The following is a 21,029-nucleotide window of genomic DNA, read 5'->3' as shown; positions in this document are numbered from 1 at the left end:
GAGACGTCTCAGTACCATCATTCGGTAATACAGCTAATTACCGTATTTGGCATCAAAGGTGGAATAAGGTATGGTAAGAGGAAATTCAGACAAACTATACTGTATGTAATCAATGTACATTAGCTATGGAAAAATGGGAAGTTATCATAAATACTGCATGATAATGGTATTGTCATACCATATGAAAAAGCCTTTGATCTTTGTAAACCATTCAAGTTCAAACAAAGAACTTCACTTACTTAGAAGTTAATATGAAGGAAAAAGGTGTATTTACAGGACGTTTGAGAGCGGCTGCATAAACCTATACTGAAAATTCAAGTACTTTGAAACACACAGGACTTTGTAAAGGGCAGTAACGTTAAGGTGCCAAACACTATACAGTAGTGTTTGAAACCCAATTTTTAAATGGCAGTCTTATGCACTTGTAGAAAAAAGACAGAGAGGTCTGTAGTGGTCAAATACTTCCAGTTAATATATAAAAAAAGCTTGAACATTCATCACAGTCATGTCTGATTTGAAACAAGGTACGAAATGTCTTTACAAGGTGTAATACAAAACATGAAAAATATCGCCTTTTGTACAATAGAAAACTGTCATTTGGAAGGAGGTCAGTACAAAAGATAGTAGCACAGAGTGAATGCGGAGCCTTAGTCTAGATCAGTCCTTTTTAACACTGGTCCTAGAGTTCCCCTGCTTTGCACATTTTAGCGTTTTCCTGATCTAACATACCCTCTTCTGCAAAGAAAGGGCTTGTTAATTAGCTGATTTGCAGGATCAGGTTAGAGCAACACTCAAAATGTACTTTGTACAATATGTGTCAGGGATACTCCGGCACCAGAGTTAGAAATCACTGATTCAGAGCTTTGACCCCTACACGGTGGTGACAGACAGGAAGGCGTTGTGCACTTTGGTGCCCTCGGGCGCTCTGGCCCCGTGACTCATCAGTTCCTGAATGGTCATCCAGTTGTCCAAGATTTTCCTGTTGCGCTTTTTCAGCATTTTCTTGTGGCTCAGTTCCAGGATGCTGACTTCTGCTCCTGACGTCCCGGCAGCCTCTCTCAGGCACTCCAGACGGCTGCGCTGCATGAACTCACGGCGGCGTCGCTGCTCCCTGGCCCTCGCCAGCTGCTGCTTTCGTTCTTCTTTGCTCCAGTAGCGGCCCATTTTCAGCTCACTGGCAGCATCGTCATCTGTCGTCATGCCACTGCTGCGCTCCTCGCGGATCCGCAGCGCCCGTTCCCTCAGGATCCGATCACGAGCAGGGCGCCGCGCCACGTACCTAGTCCCGTCTGCCCGGACCTTTACCTTCCATTCCAGCCTACCAGGCTGAGGAGGGGAGGGCCGTCCACGGAGGCTCAACAAACTTAGCTGGCTCTGAGAGTATTCTAGGGAGGAGGATGAGTGCTGCTGGAGGAGCTGCATGTAGCCCTGGTAGTGACTGGTGTTGGGGTGGTAAGGAGAGGGGTGGCTGCGTACGGGGGCTGCCCGGCTTCGGCTCCTCGTCCGATCATGCCGCTCGTCATCAGCCGGAAGGGCTGGGTCTGACTCAGATGGGTTGCTGGGACTTTGCTCCAGGCTGCTGGACAGAGCCTGGCCTGGACCTTGCGACCCAGGACTGGTGATTGGGGTCTGTAGTGGTGGAGTGGAGTTAGCATGAGTGGGTCTACTTTGAGAGGAGTTAGCAGGAGTAATATTACCAAAGGTGAGGTTGCCATGAGTGGGTGAGGTATGACTATAAGCAGGGCAGTTGTGGGAAGTTAAGGGGCTACCATAAGATACCCCTTGAGCATGAATTGCACTGCCACTGCGCAAGTTCCTTTGATTGGTTTGGTGGATGTGCCTTTGCAAAGAGTGGTCAGGTGAACCTTCGGTGCCCAAAGGAGTGGATCGTGAGCTTTCTGCTGTGTTGTATGCACTTGAGCTGTCCTTGTCCCTCAGCTTCTCACATTGCGTCCTCTCAGGCTGCTCATTGATATCTTCCAGCTTGGCCCGGCGAGTCCTACTATCCTTGTCTGCTCTAGGTACGTCCCGCTTGTTTCTGCGCAGTTGGTGGGCCTGCATGATGCTCTGGCACTTGCGCTCAATACTGCGTAGCTCCTCATTCAGCATACGTAGCTCACGCTCCACCCCTCCTCTGCCGGCCTGCTCTGTCAGACTGCACTCAATGGTGCTGCTGCGCCGGTACACCAGGCCGCACTCGCCTTCATTCCGGATCTGGCACTTCAGTTGCAGAAGCTGCTGGAAACTATCACATTCCACTCCAGCCTCACTCCGTTCACCTTCTTGGCTCAGCTCCTGATTGGCTGGGCTGGTGGGAACCAAATGTGGCTCCACCTCCCATTGGTGATGCATACGCTTAGGAGTCCTTTTTTGGACATGAGGTCCGGAGCACTCCTCACCTCCATGTCCCATCCCACTGCCTTTATCCTGCAAGGTGGATGAGCAGGTGGCTTGATCCTCATCTGGCATCTTGGACTACAAAAATACACACATGGGTGTGAGGTTCAGCTGGAAGGGTTCTTTAAAAAGAGACATGAATCATGTGCTCGGGTTCATGTACTGCTACTCACTTGCTTATCACATTTGGCTGTCTGAAAGATATCTTCTTTTCTCCGCTCCTCCAGAATTTCCATCTTTAGCTCCTCCAGGAAGTCATGGTGTTCTTCATCCAACCAGGCTTCATCCATCTGGAAGAAGAGACAATCACTAGATTAACTAATTGTCTGCGGGCCCTCTTGCTTTGAGCACTGCACCATATGTTGCTCTAGCATAATTGAGTAAATGTGAGTAAATATTGGATGAAAATGTTCCTAGCTTTGAATGAGAGATACCATTAAATGTTTTTATAAGGAACATTTATTTTACATGCTAAATGGTTGCAAGTTTGAACGCTTATAAATAGACAAGTGAGATAGAAGTAAGATGGAATAGACTACTGGGGACAATTTAAATGCTAATTGTGTTAACTATACCATTAATAGGATATGTTTGCATAAAACAGCAAGACAGTGTAAATAAGACAATGTCAGACAAAAATAGGATAACATTCAAATAAAGTTGTTTTTTGTTTAATGAAAATAAAAAGGTAGATAAAAATAGAAAATACATAAATAAGAAAAGAAAAGAAAAGAGAAAAAAGAAAAGAAATAACTGTACCATAACCCAACAGTAGCATGAACAATGAACAATGTAGTACACCATAAAGAAAATGGTCTCCAGAGACGTGTTTACCTAACTTAACTAATCAAAGCAATACCTTTATTAAATCGTTTTGAAATCTCTTGAACTCTTTACTGAAAAAAACGATTAACAGGGATTTGTTTTTAAGAAATGCCTGAATTTGAATGCAAATGCAAATTAATTTGTGTCAGAAGTGAATGTGATTTCCTTCAAGACAGGAATCATACAAAATGTAATCACTGTCCAATCAGAGCTGAACTCTGCTCTCTGCTAAACTCAGAGGCATGGTTGCAATCGGTCTCAGCATTCATGGGGAACTTCACCCAGGAGCTTTCAAGACTGATCACAATCGCTCCTGTTCCATGGAAGGAAGTACCAAGAGAGGTCATGGACATGGACAATGGCTGGTAGCTCACCTGTGCCTCTGGCCTGGTAACTAATAATACAATGTTCTTGGTGTCTTCATTAGAGAGAAGAGCCACAGCTTCCTGCCTGTCCTGCACATCACAGCCATTTATCTGGGAAAAAAAAAACACACACACTGAAAGGACTACCAACACTATGCAAAATGCACCACATCAGTGAGGGAAGTGGAACAAAGATTCACCCCTCACCCAAATAAACACACACTGACAAACACACACACACACATGCACACGCATACACGGCCCCCATCCTGAGATAAGAACCCACAGTCAATTATATATTTACAGGAAGAGTGGCTGTGCATCGATTAGAAGGAGCCACCTCAGCCTCGGGAGTCCGAGCATTCATAAAAGCATCCTAGCAGCGCAAGTTCAGACACACAATTAACCAAACCCTGACAGGTGGCGTTCATCTCTTCCTGTATAGAGTAATGGGACTGTCACAAAGAGATAATGGGGTGGGGAGCGAGAGCGAGCCAAAGAGAGAAAGAGTGAAAAAGAGAGAGGGAGAAATTCATGGGACCCACAAGTCACTTCTACTCATCTTCCTTCAACGTAACAATCCTGCATCTCTCGCCTTCTCTCTCTTTTCTTATAATCACCCCATGCCATATATATCTTCTGCGTTTTCCTGAATATTTATGTACACCAGCTTGGTGCATTGAAGCGTCTACAGACTGAAACATTCAGAGAAATGAACAGCTGCAATTCATACATCCACAGCTTGCTGAACAACAGGATGTCTCAAATGTGCAATTGTGAGACACCCTTTGGAATATGGATTTCTGCATGAATGAGTTGTAAAATGTGATCTTTTCCTTATGAATTTGCTACAATAAATCAAGACAATTGTCTTCTTTAAGAAATAGCAAGTGATATATTTTGCTGAATTAATGTTTTTAATCCACTGACGGTAAAAGTATATGAAGCTTTGGAATCAGGAAGCAGTGATAAGAGGATACACTGGAGTCAAGTGTTCCAAACAGTTCAGGTGTGAGTTTGCCATATAAAATAAACCACACACAGTTTTAGTTACCTGCTCTTCAGAAAAGAACTAAATAAGTGCAATATGGCCAAAACAAAGGAGATTTCAGAGGACCTTAGAAGAAATGTTATTGCAAGCTGATAATACTTTACTGAAGTTACTGAAGGACTCCTAAAGACTTGGGTTTCCATTAATCAGGCTAACGTAATAAATTCAGCACTGTCAATACTCTCCCTATTAGAGGGTGTCCTACAAAGATCAGATGTAGGACCTTCAAATAAATGGCAGACAGCCAAGGATCTTCTGATAATGCAGAGAAATCCTGATAATTGCAAAGAGTTTACAAACCTTCTCTATAGTGTAGATGCAACAGATCACCAAGGTCATGTGTCACCATTTAGTCTGTAATATGTGTAAATAATGACTCTGGGTCTAAACTGTCTATCTACATGGGAAAAATGAATAACACGCTATCACACCCTGTGGTAAACACAAATGTACTGTTAATGACAGGGTACCCCTCCCCCACACACGGTGAGGTTCTCTGAATTACGACACTAATAGCCATTCTGCTGAAAGTTGATTTGGACAGTTGAAATTGAAAACAAAGTCGGATGCTTCACACTTTAGTGTAAAATGTTGCGACTGTGTTGGGCTGCTAGTGAGCAATGAGGGGCAAATGGGGAGGGGTGAAAAACCCCTGCTGTGAAAACAATTCAGCAAAAAATGGAAAATAACAGAATTTATGGGGGAAGATCATCTTTCTTCCAATCTAGCGCCTGATAAATTCCCATTTCTGTTTCATGTGATGTTTTGATAATTCTTACCACCACTCCATTTCCCCTCTATTCCTCAGACCTATGTCAGTCCTACCAGCATTCAAGGTGGGTTCTTTTCCTCAATCAGACTACACTCATACTATGACCATGCGTTCTGAACTTGCGAAAAACACATACAAATTGCCTTGCTCACCTACAAAGACAAAAATCCAGTTGTGTAGTTTTGTCAGACACATTTTCATCAATATATCATCACTGTCCAAAGAAAAACAAGAATGTCTGAAATAGTAACTTTACAGGAGAAGGCAAAAACGCTCTTAACTTTCAACGAAGGTCAATGTAAAAAGGTTTAATTTCAAGTAATTTTGGAGCATTTCTGCTGGTCCATTCATCATGAAACCTTTACGCAATATAACATACAGCTGCCATGATCCTGTCAAATGATGAAGAAAAACAGAAATAAACTAAAAAGGAGGTACATGTTTTTCTTTGGACAGAGACAATGTATTCCATCAATGAGTGCGTTTACATGCACTTGAGTAATCAGATAATGGGAAACTCCGGGTCTACATGAGTCAGGCTGTAATCAGATTTCTGTTTTGCAACCAGCCAATAAACTCACAGAAGCAGACGTGACGTAAACATAATGTAAAACTCCAACTTCATGTTGCAGCTTTTTTTAATCATTGCACCACTTTACCTGAAAATATGAACATAAATCATCTACAAGATGAAGAATATTTAAATCCTTAATTTGGTTAAGCATGTAGTTTCTTTCAGCGTGAGTGTTTTGCTGCCATCTCGCGGCAAAAACTGCTCGCTTATTTCTGGTACCGCCATCTGTTTTCGCACATGCGCAGACTGAGAAATCCGAAAGAAAACCAAGTAAGAGTTCACACGCACTGAGAAATCTGATTACTGCGTTGAAATCCAGCTCTCTTTATTGGATTTCTTAATCGAATTTCTAGACCTTACTCTGATCTAAGAAATCTGAGTATGCTGTTTACATGACCGTTTAACCAAACAGATAACTGCAGAAATCTGATTATGATCGGATTTTTGAGTGCATATAAACGCACTCAATATTTTTGAAAAAAAAAATGCATAGTGCAAAAATGGAGGGACCTCCAAATCAGACGGGAATTCAATTTTATGGCTGCTACGAAAGGGCTTAAGTAGTTTGAAAACAAATAATTGTGTATACATGTTACAAGCAAGCTAACATCTGTGCATTTCCTGTTATACCAGTAGGAGCTTTACCTGTAAAATTCGATCGCCCTCTCTGATGCGTCCATCTCTGGCGGCTATGCTGTTGGGGCCGACCTAGAAGAGACCGTAAAGCTCAGATCAGTTCATACGACCATTGTCCATTATCAACTCCCACTGAGAAACTGCCACACTCTGTGATAGTTTGAAAGCCTTTCATGGCATTTGCTTTATTATGATGTTTATTTTTAGGATCTGACACTGTGATCTGTACAGGTGTACTCCTTGCTTGCTCTGTTCTTCATGTTCAGTGGTGAAATATCACCTTTTATTAACAGACAATCTCAGCTGTTGCTTTGTGCATTGATCTTTCTTGGGGGAAAAAAGACACAGCTGATTGTTTTCTTCAAACAAATGAAAATCAGGCAAAGAGCATGATGAAAGAGACCAAAACATGCTGGCTGTCACACTTAATATAGGGCACAATTCGAGATTTGAATAAAATCAACATCTGTATTTTCACACATCCTAACGGAGATGCTTGTGAATTTTCTGTGTGTCTATTTGGCATCGGGCCCTGAAATGATCTCTATAATTCAGATCATGAAAGAGATACTGAAAAGTGCGGAAAAACAGAGAAAACCAGAGAACGGTGACATAAACATCATATCCATACATGCATTTTTAATGAGAAACATTAGCATATCCCCCGCTTTCCTCTCCCTTAGAGGTGTATAAATAGAATATCTCTGTAGGTTGGTAGGTTGTTTACGATCTGCCTTCTGCCAGGGATCTGAGAGAGTCGAAAAAACCTGTTTAGGTGCTGCCGGAGCCATTTTGATGTAAGATACGCTGTATTTACATATCTCAAAGAGATTTCGTTGGTGTAACAGCAAGCTATCTGAGCCCAACAAGAGACAAGTTCTTCCACTAGGCTGCATTTCCTACTCCTTTCCTCCTTTGTTCGTGGTTAATGTGTAGAAAATAGTGCCAAGGACCACCGCTCCATTTTGCCCACTGCTGGAGACGAGAGGGGTATCATTCTCGAGCAATTAAAATCATCAATTAAAACGCAGAAAGGGAAGGGGCGGGAATCGCATTTCAGACTTCACTTCCTCTCTCCACGCCTGGCTCTGTCTTAGCAGATAATTAGACTTCTGACTTTGAAAAACCAGGAACTGTTGCTGAGACTCACCAAATGAAGCCCCTTCAATTTTACTGTGCCGATGTGCTGTTTTGAAACAATAAGGTTGCATCAGACAGAACTACGGCTTATCTTTTAATTACCTGACTGGAGCGCAGAATCTCCGCTTGGATTAATTCAGTGGCTAGAAGTCATTTGATGGGTTGTGTTAGACCTCCCCCCCAACTATGCTGTTCACTATGGCTTGAAATAGTACCAAGACTTCCAAAATGCACCATATAATACAGATTCTCTGTCCTTATCTGTGGTGGTTGCCTGGTTTTCTCTGTTCTTTCTCACTGTTGATAAGCATGTGCCGTATCGCTTTCATGATCTAAATAATAAGGAAAAGAAGAGAGATGATTTCAGGGCCCGGAGAAACAATCAGACAGAAAATCATACTTTTATAAGACCTGCAGTGAGATGTGTGTTGATTATATTCAAATGCTGATTATATTTAAATCTGGAAGTGTAGTGCCTTTGCAGTCTAAATGAAATCTGACAGCTAATATATTTCAGATCCTTTCATCGTCTGCTGAGCTTGATTTTTATTTGTTTGATGAAAGCAATCAGTTGAGCAGATATGTATGAATGTCAGCCAGAGTTGGTCACCTGGCTGACGTAGATAGCTGTGTCCTCTTCATCATCCGTCCTGTAGCAGAGGGTGAGCCCCAACTTCTCCTGACTGTTCAGACGACACAACTCAACCTCCTGAAACAAAATGTACCACAAATAATCAGTCATTTATTCATCCATCCATCCATCCATCCATCCATCCAACCACTCATCTGCCCATCCTTCCACTCAACTATATATCTATCCATCCATTTTTTTATTTATCCACTCATCTGCCCATCCATCTTCTCATCCATCATCCATGTATCCACCTGCCCATCCATCCACTTATTTACCTACCCCTTCACTCATCCATCATCTACTCATCTTCTACCCATCCACTCATCTGTCATCTACTCATCTGTCATCTACTCATCCATCCATCCATCCATCCATCCTTCCATCCATTCATCCATCCACTCACTGTAGTCCATCCATCCATCCATCCATCTATCCATCCATTTTCGTATTCAACCACTTATCTGCCTGTGCATCTACTCATTCATCACTCAGGCATCCACCTGCCCATCCATCCACTTATCTAATTACCCATCCACTCATCCATCATCTACTCATCTTCTGTCCCTCCACTCATCTGTCATCCATCCATCCATCCATTCACTTATTCATCCATTTATCCATCTACCAATCATCTATACATCCACGTATCTACGTACCAATCTTCTCATCCTTCCACCCATCCACCCATCCACCCATCCATCCATCCATCCATCCACTCATCTGTCATCTACTCATCCACCCATTCATGCATCCATCCATCTATCCGTCCACTCAGGCATCATCTAATCGTCCATCCATTTATTCATCCATTCGTCCACTTATTGCAGTCCATGCATTCATCCATCCATTCACTCATCCATCATCTACTCATCCATCCATCCACTCATTGCAATCCATCCATCCATCCATCCATCCATCCATCCATCCATCCATCCACAAACCCTTTCATGTTTCAGTGAATGATTTTTAAATACACAGTTAAGCAGATTCAATAAGCATACAACAATTGAAATTAACTGAAGTATTAAAATTTGCCTAAAAAGATTGTAATGTGGGTTTGTGTTTACCTACTTTCACCATATTTCACTAAGACTTTGGACTTAACCAAACTTCTAAGTGGCAGCAGTGGGCGATGGTTAGATGCTGCGCGTACATTATAAATCACTTAATGAGCACGTTCATCATTTGCATGAGCGGTTAATAGGAATGAAACCATTTCCAACATGCTTAAAACCAGTGCCACAAGAGAGTCTCTTGAGAATAAAGCAGTAATGGCATTTAATCGCTTCTCGGTAGCGCAGAGAATTTTTGAAAAACACGGTGAACACAGTTTGATCATTCTGAGACTTTAATCTCATGATGAAAATCTTGAGATCTAAGAGCACAAAAAAAATCTGCATTAATAAAATGTGTACAGAATAAGATATGCAAGACAGCAGTTCCATCCTGCATTTTTTAGCCACAAATTAAATGGGTGCAATGAAAAGTTACAGCATGTCTGAGCACTGAATTAATCAGGCAGAGAAATGAGGGGGCATGTCAGCACTGCCATCCTCGTACTGAAGGGTAAGGACAGTGCTGTGTTTGAGTGACGTTCATTTGTCTTAGGACACCATTTAGTCACAGCTGACAGCTCTGGAGCGCTAACAACCCTGAGCTGCTGTTCACTGGACCAGAAACGACCCATTTACCACTCAGCAGTCTGACTGTACGACCATATATCAGCAGAACCAGCCGCCAGCACAGCACAATGAAACACATATGTGCTCTCTCTCACTCTCTCTCTCTCTCTCTCTCTCTCTCTCTCTCTCTCTGTATCTCTCACACACACACAGAAATGTATATACCAAATGTACACATGCATATACACGTACACTTGCTCATACATAAATATGCATGTATCCACACAAATGTATGCACACATACATTTGTATGCAAAAGTTTGGGCGCTCCAGTCAAATTACATTTTGTTTGATCTTTTAGGTGAAAATATACTCAAATAATAAAATAATCCTCTTAAAATAATGTTATATTAGAAGGTCCACCTGGTTACTTACTTTTTTTAGTTAGAAAAGTTGCAGCATTTTTACAGTGTAGCTGTGTATTTGTTCTGTTGGGGTAGTAGAGTGTTTGTGCAGTTTGATTATGACTTTTACTTTTAGATGCTCATCTTAAGTAAAGTAATTTAATTAAGCCTTTAAAATCCCAGGCTTATTCCATACTAAGGCTTATTATTCAGTAACTACAGGGACTTCAGTGCAAACTGGTTGAGCTGTTCTTAAGTTATAGACGTGTGTAATAAAACTTTGGGCCTGCTGGTGGGCCCTGACCATTGTAGGGGTTAAAACAACTTGTTTTATTAGTTTTAGTAGTACCTTAGTAGTTTTTAAAGAATATATTTCAGATTGGTATAGTAATCCGATCAGCCAAAACATCAGTGGATCCCTACTATCAGCTGAAAACAATACAATCCAATCCACTATTTTTTCTTTAAAAAAGAAAAAAAAATAATCTAGCCTAAGTGTCAAACTCTAAGGCTTTACAAATAATTTGATTAAAATGTTTATTCCCTTTGCTTCAACAGATGTCAGCCATGTGAAACCCTTTCACAGTTTCTACCACCTTAAAACACAAGATCCCACTCAATATGAAGAATACAGCAAAACAACAAAAGCAAAAAGGAAGGTCCCCACTAGCACATCGACAACATCTGTAGCCAGTTTTTGAAAACAAGAAAAAAATCACAAATGAGTCAAAGTGCAAAGTGTTACTAAATAATGGAATTCACTGTCTTGGATGACCAACTGTTCTCCACTGCTGAGGATATTTGCTTTCATGGCATATAGCGTTGCTTACATACTGTAATAAATTTATGTTCATTTAATGTAAACTGTGTTTATGTGATTTGTGCTGAATTTCAGTTTTGGCAAAGGATTATCATTTGCATCACTAGCCAGTACTCAGTGTTCAACATCCAATATCGGAAAAGAAAAAGTGGTGTCCTCTTTATGCAAAAAGCATTGCAAATGCTCCAATATGTTAAATTCAGTAAATAAACATTAATTGTGCATTAAAATGTGCAGAAGTTTGTTCTCCATAGAGGATGTGTTAACTTTTGTCTTTTGACTGGGGCGCCCAAACTTTTACATATAACTGTACATGTACATCATAAGATGTATCTAATAAATGTGGGGATGCAGCTTTTAAAAGTCAGTTCATCAAATGCATGGTAGTGCTGTGGTCATCATAAGTGGATGAAAAACACACCGCAGTACTAAGAGGTAGGATAATCTCAGGCTTACAGTGCTTTTGGAAAACTCTGATGTGCACCATGGCATTACTTTTTCATCTCTAAGGGGTAAGTATGAGAGCTGTTCTCTATTTCAGCTCCGGAGTGATGCCAATAATCACGCTGAAGGATATTCGTCATTGCCAGCTTTAATGTGGCTCAGTATTGATCTGTCTCCTAAGCTCAGCAATAACTCATAATCTCTTCAAAGCGTCCATTGTTTCAGGCTATGCATTCACTGACTGGTATTTCCTCAGCTGTTGGACAGAAAAGGATTAATAATACCCCTTAATCCCGAGCGTATTTTGTCTGTATTGCATCACAGCAATACTTCTTCACATACAATCTTAGATATAAGCTTCTATCAAAAATGCACTCACAAGAGGGACATTAGCGTCTCCTCAGCCCAGCAAGGAGAGAATATCCATGACAGACGGACTGAAGTACCATCATGCATGGAGGAAGCTTACTCACATGTGAAATAGCTCAGACTGATGAGGAAGACCCTGGAAGGGACTTTCTCCAAAAGATGGGAAAACTCCCATGTTTTTCAATCTCATCTCTGTTTGTTATCTACATGGCATCGATTTTTACAGACATTAACTCTGATGTGTTTCCCTGCATCTAGAAAAGAACAGAAATATGTTTACTCTAAATACACTTATAATAGTCATTGAGCAGTTGCTAACCAAGCTGGGAGAGTGAACTCTAGCAGGTGCTTCCTCTGAGACACTGAAGCATCACTGCATCTTTTCAAACTGTCGCTAACACAATGTCACTGGACGGCTCAACACGCTACCTGTTCTGTTTTGTCAGAAATGGAGAGGGCCATCCTACCCACCCAGAGAGACTGAGGCCAATTATGCTGTCTTGGACTCCTGACCACAGATGGCAGTGGCATCATTGGGGATCAAACTTGTGATCTCCTGATGACAGGTCTATCACTTAGACAGTTAGATGATAACCTTAAGTGAAGTGTTTCATTTTAATATGGCTTGTTCTAATAGTGTAAATAGTAGCTTAGTAGTAGGCTAGTAGTTTTTAAAGAAAAAATATCAGATCGGTAGCATTGTCAGCCAATGCTATGGATGTACTGGCACTGAAAATGGAGGAAAATTGCAAAAATTTTCAAATTTTGTATTTTTTTTTGGTAAACTAAAAGAATGGCTTTGTGACATCAAATTATTTAAGTTTAGTTTATTCAGTTTATTAAGTTTATTTTTTCGCTTACCCCACTTATCTTCTTTAGTTTAGAACTTGAGCGGCTTACAAAATGTATTTACATAAACGGTTTGAGGGACTATTCACTTCCAATGTTTGTTAGCACTGTTAGCCTTCCGTCTCTTTAGCTCTAGTGCTGAACTACAGAAGCAAAATTTGTACACTAAACATGTCTTGGTTGATCAACTGTTTATAGGGTGAGTAAAAAATCATATAAATCTGGTTGTCCTATTCCTGTTCCTTAAGCTTTAAATCTGTTTAGATTTAGATTTAGATCTGTTTTTAAATCTATTCTCAGTTCTTTTCTAAATACAGGAAAACACACTGAAATCGTTGTCCATAATAATAAACCATGCACTACAGATAGTGACTAAGTTGAAAATCGCTGGAATATTTGTACAATATATAGACATTAAACAGACATTAATTCTTCATTCAAAATCTTTACAGTGTTATGAGGGTGACTGGTGGATGCAACACATACCTCATACTCAAATTCATCTGCCCTTTCCACTTCTGCCCGAGGGTTGGACAAATATTCCGGACACTCAAAGTATTCATGCTCCATTGTCTGGATGGAATGACAGCTAGAGTGATAGACCAAAAAAAAAGAGATAATAAGAGAGAGTGCATAAGCAGTAGGTGACCCTCATGACCTTTTAGCCTTTCAGAAAAGCCTTAAGATTCTTGTTTTTAAGCTCTGAAGATATTGTAGTATTACTCTTATTATTTACCTCAAATCTATCTATCTATCTATCTATCTATCTATCTATCTATCTATCTATCTATCTATCTATCTGTCTATCTATCTATATCCCCAGCTTTTGTCCAATTCCATCCACTAGCTAGGTCTCACAATACTAATAGTGCTAGGTGAAGGTTAGCATGTGCAAAAAGGGTTGTTCTATTATTACAAGTTTGACATCGTAACAATAGTAGAACACTTTTTGGTGCTATATAGAACCATTTCCAAAGTATATATACACACACATCCTATGAGAATCTGAAGAGCCATTTCACCAAACAAAGAACCATTTTATCATGCAAGTGGTTCTTTAAGTGTTCATGGTTCAATATGGAACCACTGTCTTTTATTAAAGCAGCCTTGAAGAACCATCCTTTTAAAGAGTGTACTACTAGAATTCCATAGCGGTGCTAGAAAAAGTTAGCATTATTTTGGAGCTTTGCTACTGAATATAAGAAGCCTGTACAACGCTAAAGGGGTACAATGTGTACTATAAAACTACTATGAAAACATGAGTGTTATGCTGCATGTGCTTGTGCAGTTTTCCTCCAGTACTTAACCCCTTGAACCACAGGCCTACAGTTATTAATGTTAAGATCAATTATTCAGTTACTAACATTAATTTTTAAGTAAATATTATGCCATTTATATGTAATAACGTAAGTTATATAGTGAGCTACTTGAGTGGGCCACATACAGGAACTTAGATGAGGTTAAAATGCTAAACACCACCTACTTTAAAGATGCACTGATCAGAGGTCTGTTGGAAACACTACAATTACTGAAAAGATATTTCTCTTTTCCCAGGTCATGACTAAGAATGCTTCCTTACAGCATGGTCAGTTTAGAAGACAAACTGGTTCAGTCTGGCTGCTGTAGAAGGTTATAACCAGACCATGGATAAGTGTGCCTTGTTTGCCACTCCATTTTGCTTTTAATCACCTTGTAAACTCTTTATTAAAGACAATGAATAGAGCTAGCAGCAGCGGTAATTACATGCGGGGCATAATGCAGCTTTATCATATTAGCTGAGTGAAGGGGGGTATTACACATTAGAAAACGCTCCATAATGAAGGAATTCACAGCAAGATGGCAGGGCTTAAACAAAGGTCCATATTATTGATGGAAAATGTGCTGCTTTCAAAAATGGCTTGATGCAGCAGCGGAGTGGTGAAATTAAGATTCATTCAGTGGTTTTAACAAGCAAAGTGCTGAGTCTGTCAATTTATGAGCTATAAAAGCTGATGTGTCAGACTTTTCAGCTTTACCCTCACAGGCAGAGGTGTAGCAGCAAGGATCAGTGGCAATAATGATTTAAAGCAATAATAGAACAATAGAATATAAAAAAAACACATGTTGGCTTGTAAAGGCCCAAGATAAGGGAATATTTTGAGTTCTCTCCAAAGGCAAATGTTTCTCTGCAAAAAAGAGGCTTTAAGAGTACCTACAGTTGTAAATAGCCCCTTCAGCACAACCTCTTACAAAGTTTAAAGTTATGCATTGTAGGATAAATTCAGTAGGTTTCATTCTAAAGTCAGAGTAATGTTTGATGAATACACAGTGCTATGTAAAACTCAGAGACCACCCTTCATTTTTTAATTTCAATCAGACAATAAGTTCTTTAGTTTTTAAAATTAAAAAATGAAATTTCTCAGGAGACTTTTCTGATTAGATATATGATAATGATGATGTTTCCAAAACTGGAGTGGAACTGGAACTGAAAAGATCTAGAAAAGATGGGACTGAAAGACCTGGCAGACCACTAAAACTGTCACCATCACATAAACAGCACTTAAAGCTTTCATCTTTGAGAGAGAGGAGAAAATCAAGCTCCACTCTTGATTCAGATCTGAAAAAATCCACAGGTGTTTCTGTCCATCCTTCCACTGTGAGAAGAACAACTCAACACTATGAGTCTGAAAGGATGCTAAAAATGATATTTAGTTGTTGAGGCTTATGTATAATTTTCTGTTAAATACATGTTTTCTGCTTTTATCCTTGACACTGAAAGGTTAACAACTTGTATGCAAGTAAATGAAGAGTGGTCTCTGACTTTTGCACAGTACTTATAAGTGTAATGCGAGTGAGTACCTGTCCGACAGCAGAAAGGGGCAGATGTCAGGCACTGGTGGAGTAGCTGGCCTCATTTTGGCCAAAGCCATAATATGCTCGAACGTGATGTCTGTCTGAGTACACACATCCACCACGCAAACCTCTTGCAGGTTGCCATGGTTACTGGCTGCGGGACCCCGCCGTAATACCTGGACAACAATGGGCTCCTTCCGCATTGCTTCAACAGCCACTTCATGTCCAGATTTCGAAAAGTCACGCCCATTTACCTGCCAGAGAGAGATTGAGCTGCTTTAGAAAAGCCTCTACAACAGTGTAGTATTATTGATACAGTAAATCAAGCAGGTACTAGTTAAAGCAAGTGCAGTTTACCCAATGCTAAGTGATGGTCACAAGTTTCTATTACTTATTCGCTACATTAGCCTCATAGCTTTAGTGCAAAACTAAAAAAAACTAACTTCAGACATCAAACATTTCTTGACAGATTGCCTACATTTGGGGGGGGGGTTGTGTAAATATGATTTTTCTCTAAAGTATTCCATCAAATACAAACCTCAATTCCAGAAAAGTTGATACAGGTCATGCATCATGTCTGTGTTTAAAAAGAACATCCAGGGAAGACTGTGTAAGTGCAAGGACGAAGCAAAACATCATTATTAGACTAGCTAATTGAAAAAAATTCTGTGTGCAAACAGGCAAGGAAAAAAAAAAAACTTAACCGAACAATGACCTTCGAGCCCTCAGACAGCACTATGTTAAAAATTCAGTATGTGATATATATCACCACATTCAGTTCAGGAGATAAACTGAGTACTTAGACAAACTGCTGTCAATAAACGTCGCTCATTACTGCATCCACAAATGAAAGTGAAGTGGAAGTCATATAGCAACAATAACCAGAAATGCCATTGACCTCTCTGGGAACCAGCTCATCTGAAATGGACTGGTGCACAGTGGAAATGTGTACCAGATTGTTTATGGACGTTGTGTTCTCCGGGCCAAAGAAGAAATGGACCATCCAGATTGTTACCAGCATTAAGTTCAAAAGCCATGCTTTGTCATGGTCTGAGGGTGCATTAGTGCACATGGCATGGGTCACTTGCAAATCTGCAGAAGCATCATTAATGCTGAAAGATAAATGAATGCTGAAAGACACATATTCTGCCGTTTAGATGCTGTCTTTTTCAGAGACGTCCATGCTTATTGCTGCATGACAATGGCAAACCACATTCTGCACGTGTTACAACAGCATGGCTGTGTAATCTGTGAGTGTGGGCGCTAGACTGGCCTGTCTGCGGTCCAGACCTCAAGGCATCAAATTTAGAATTTACTGTGTATTTAAAAAAAAAAGGTAAAACATCATGTATTTTGTTGTTTTCAATTTAAAACAGAATTTACTAATCACTGCTTTCTGTTTTTATTATCATTTCACATACTTACACCTATCTTTTTTGGAAATGAGGTCTGTACATGCCAGTTCTAAAGCACTTCTGGTGATTAAATGTGTGTACATGTATCCACCCGATATATGAAACTCACAAGGGATCTGCCGTTCATAATCAAAGTGATGCCTGACACGAAACACCTGACACCTGTCAAAGACGCCCTATTGGCCTCCAATCAGCCAGAACAGAGGCTTCGCTGCCCAGCCAATTAAATGAGCCTCTTATATCTTCAGTGCAACCTGTATTTCAACCAATTTTCAATGTATTATTGATTTTCCAAAACACTTTTAAAAAAAAAATTCAGTTTAATTAAACTCTTAGGTTTTTGTGAAACCACACATCACACCTGAAATAAAGTGACAGAAAACAGAGTAACGAAGCTCCATTTTAAAAGTGAATTTATCTGCCTAAACATATTAACACTTACAGTATGCATGTGACAAAAAAAGACATGCTGGTGTGCAGATACACATAGACACACACCACACATAGCCAGCTTCTCTGCATGTAAGAACTCTCTCCCACAGAGATCAATGCATCCAAGATCAATAGTGACAGAATAGCGCTATTTAAAACCTAATTAAATCAGACTTATCCAAACATCAGCTACAGAGATGAAGACAGTTCTGCACCATTTCTCTCTTTAATGGGACCGAGTGTAAAATTTCCTATTACAGCATAATTTTACCACTTAACAAGGAATGCAACAGCAAAATACAACTTAAAATAAGTACTGCACAATTTATTCTGGGGTAACTAGAAATGATGTAGTATGCAGTGAGCACTCATACATTCCGGTTGCTGCATACTATTGAACAGAACCTTACATCACATATGTTTCTGCTGATCATTCAGGAAAGGTTTTCAGTTACTCACACAGCCCATATAACATACATCTGCATCAAGGGCATCAGGGCTTACTACTGAAATGCACTAATCACTACTAATATGAATGTATAGCTACCATCATACTATTGGTCTGCATAATGTCTATCAACATTTTTGTCATAATACATGCATTAGTGAAGAACTATAAAAGGAGCTGCTAAAAGCCATTTTATGGTGTCTCATAGAGCTCCCTAGACCAGTAGTTAAGACAATGCTCAGGGAATTAGCCATTTTGTTTCCTGAAAATTCCATCAATGCACTGTAATACCACTCAGGATCAGCTGTTAACTACACTCCCTGCCTGGAAGTAGTCTTATCAGTCACTAGTCTCTAGTTTGAAAATGGAGGACGAAAATGCCTCCCAAAAAACGTATAATATTTACATCTAAATGTCTAGAAAATGTATATATAAACATATATATATATGTATATATATATAGTCTATATATATATATATATATATATATATATAGACTACTGATGCCAACAATATCAGTAACACCAATAAAGCGCATTTACCACCGATCCACTCATACAGCTACTGCAAAATGCACAGCTTTTTAAATGGAAAAAAAATTTTATTAGTGTCAAATAAGAGCAAGTAATTGTGATTACTGCTCCGCTGCGTCAACTGCAACAAAGTAATGCAATCAATCACAATTATTCTCCCTAGTTTTTACTGTTTATGATTGTTGAGTTAGCTAGCTTGCTAACTACATCAAAATGGAGGATTTATGTTGTTGACATTAAGTCCAGCCTTGGCCACACAAACTGCAATTTTCTAGTGTGACTATAGCTTAATATCAAAAATCCTGGCTTTCTGCTCAAGCTCTGCATCTAGCCCTGACAGATCAGTTGAGCAAGGACATCCATAGAACGAACAATGCCACACCACGCCAATCAAATATCTTTTTGTTTCAATTTTCCAGAGTATGGGAATCCCTTGGGTCTCTTCAAAGTGCATCCATGGTGATATCATGCATACAAAAGCGTGTTAGTGAGATGCTTTAGGTCAGGCTGCATGTTCTAGAGTGACAGGCATGGCCATGAGAGAACAGCTGTGAGTGCTCAATGTGCATCCAGCAGCCCTCACTGCCAAACTGGCTCAGCCGGTCCTCCACAGCTCTCTCAGTGGGGCACCAAACCTGGAGCTCCCTGGCAAGAACACAACCTTGTGACGACCTTGCAGCAGGAGAGTCTGATCTCACTGTGAGCCAGGTTTGCATTCTGAGGCTTTGAAATTGGAGCTAAAGGAATCTGGGGCAAACTGAAGCTAATACTGAGCCACCAGTAACTTCAGGCTTCATGTGACTTGATGGCACGTCACCCAAAAAGTACTTTTAACAGCAGCTTTTGTTTCTAAAATGACAAAAGCCCCAGAATCAGAATCATGAATACTTTTAGCCAGCAGATTATGTGCTTACAAGATTCACAGACATGGAAATTTCCTTTGGTGTGGGTGAGAGCACGGCACAAACTAACATGGGGTAAAATGTAACATGGATATTTTATGTAGTTGAACAGGTAGAACATGCTTTTAGTCATCTTCTTTAATTCTCATAGCAACATTGTCTGCAAACTGAATAGATATTTCTCAACATTCACTCGGAAGATTATTTTTTATCCCATGAAAGTGACTTTTTTATTTTTAAAACTACTAAACTGTGTCTAAAAGACAAAAAATCACACCTATATTATTTTAATCACCCTCTTGGTGGCTATAGCTTAATTTCAAAGAGTGCAAAAGTTCACAGTGAAAGCTAGCCAGGCTAAAGAACAGCCTCCACACAGTTTTAGTGTTACACTGTGTTACAACTAAGCCTCTTATAGTAAGCAAAGAGTAAAGTCCATATACCCTCAAAACAGGTTATTTTTGGAACTTTTCTTTTGCAGAGGTTAATCGAAAATGTACTACAGATCTCATGTAAATAAAATGTATTTCAGTTTTATTTGATATTTGCTGTTCTAATTTGTGGCCAAAAATAAATTGCTGCTCTCTTTTCACTGATCACATATATTTTGATGAATATATTTTATGCATTTAGATTAGAACACTTCAAACAACAAAGTACTGAATTGAAATTAATTGTGTCTCTTACCAGACTTTTTAGCAACTATTACAACCAGCCCCTTACCTGTACAATTAACCCATCTATGGGATTAGATGTAATGTTTGCACTCGTGCCACTTTTGGCTGAATTGTTCACGAACAGTAGGTGCCTGGAACAAAGTTTCTGTTTGTAATTGTAGCAAAGCAGTGAAGGTTGCTCATATTAAAAAGGATAAATCTTGCTCAGATACCTTTAAACTTTATTATTATAATTAAGTGAAAGTCAAAATAGCTTGTGACCGACTCTCCCATACACTCTTCAAAATAAAGGTGCCAAAGAAGGCATACTGGGAGTGACGCCACAGAAGCACCATTTTGGTTGCCTAAAGAACTTTTCAATGGGTGGTCCTTTGGTGACACTTTATTTTGAGTGGTCTTTTTAAATGAAACAAACATTCAACAGATTCGGTAACATGTCAAAAACAATGAGGGTTAGAATTAGATTTTGGGTTGAGGTTAAGGTTAGGGTTAGGATTAGGGCCAGAGTTAGGGTTAGGTTCTGGGTAAGGTTGGTAAGGTTAGGTTTTGCGAAATGGAGGTAACATATTAAGGATACATCTACTTAATGTAAGTAATGTATCAACAGAACATCTACAAGATATTTACTTCAATGTATTCAGATGCTTCACTACTGCTACTTCACTGATATGTTGTTGATGTGTTACTGATAATCTGTTAAGAGTTTATTAATCACCTACAAAGGCGAACTCTAAATAAAGTGTTACCTATAATGTAAATGTTTTATACCAATTAAAGTTTTTCCTAGAACCATATGATAAAGCCTTGGACCATTTAGCAATCTTTCTTTCTAACAGTGGAATTGCATAAAGCAAATAATATTTAAGATACAAAGAACACTGAACAAGC

The 21,029-nt window shown here is 39.7% G+C and overlaps 1 protein-coding gene across 1 annotated transcript in view; it reads right to left on the bottom strand.

Annotated features, from left to right (window-relative positions):
* Window positions 1-576: 576 nt before the first annotated feature.
* The window catches only part of pdzrn4 (PDZ domain containing ring finger 4), a 60,899-nt gene continuing 40,446 nt past the window's right edge, over window positions 577-21,029 (bottom strand). The window contains exons 2-8 of the mRNA XM_036576808.1: window positions 15,741-15,988; window positions 13,389-13,491; window positions 8,371-8,469; window positions 6,630-6,692; window positions 3,597-3,698; window positions 2,571-2,687; window positions 577-2,475 (exon numbers count right to left, since the gene is read on the bottom strand). Of these exons, the coding sequence (XP_036432701.1) occupies window positions 871-2,475; window positions 2,571-2,687; window positions 3,597-3,698; window positions 6,630-6,692; window positions 8,371-8,469; window positions 13,389-13,491; window positions 15,741-15,988 (2,337 nt within the window). The 3' untranslated portion in view covers window positions 577-870. The remainder of the gene's footprint in view (window positions 2,476-2,570; window positions 2,688-3,596; window positions 3,699-6,629; window positions 6,693-8,370; window positions 8,470-13,388; window positions 13,492-15,740; window positions 15,989-21,029) is intronic.

This window comes from Colossoma macropomum, unplaced genomic scaffold (assembly GCF_904425465.1).
Source record: "Colossoma macropomum unplaced genomic scaffold, Colossoma_macropomum, whole genome shotgun sequence".
NCBI classification, from domain to species: Eukaryota; Metazoa; Chordata; class Actinopteri; order Characiformes; family Serrasalmidae; genus Colossoma; species Colossoma macropomum.
This window is presented reverse-complemented; position numbering and strand designations above follow the sequence as displayed.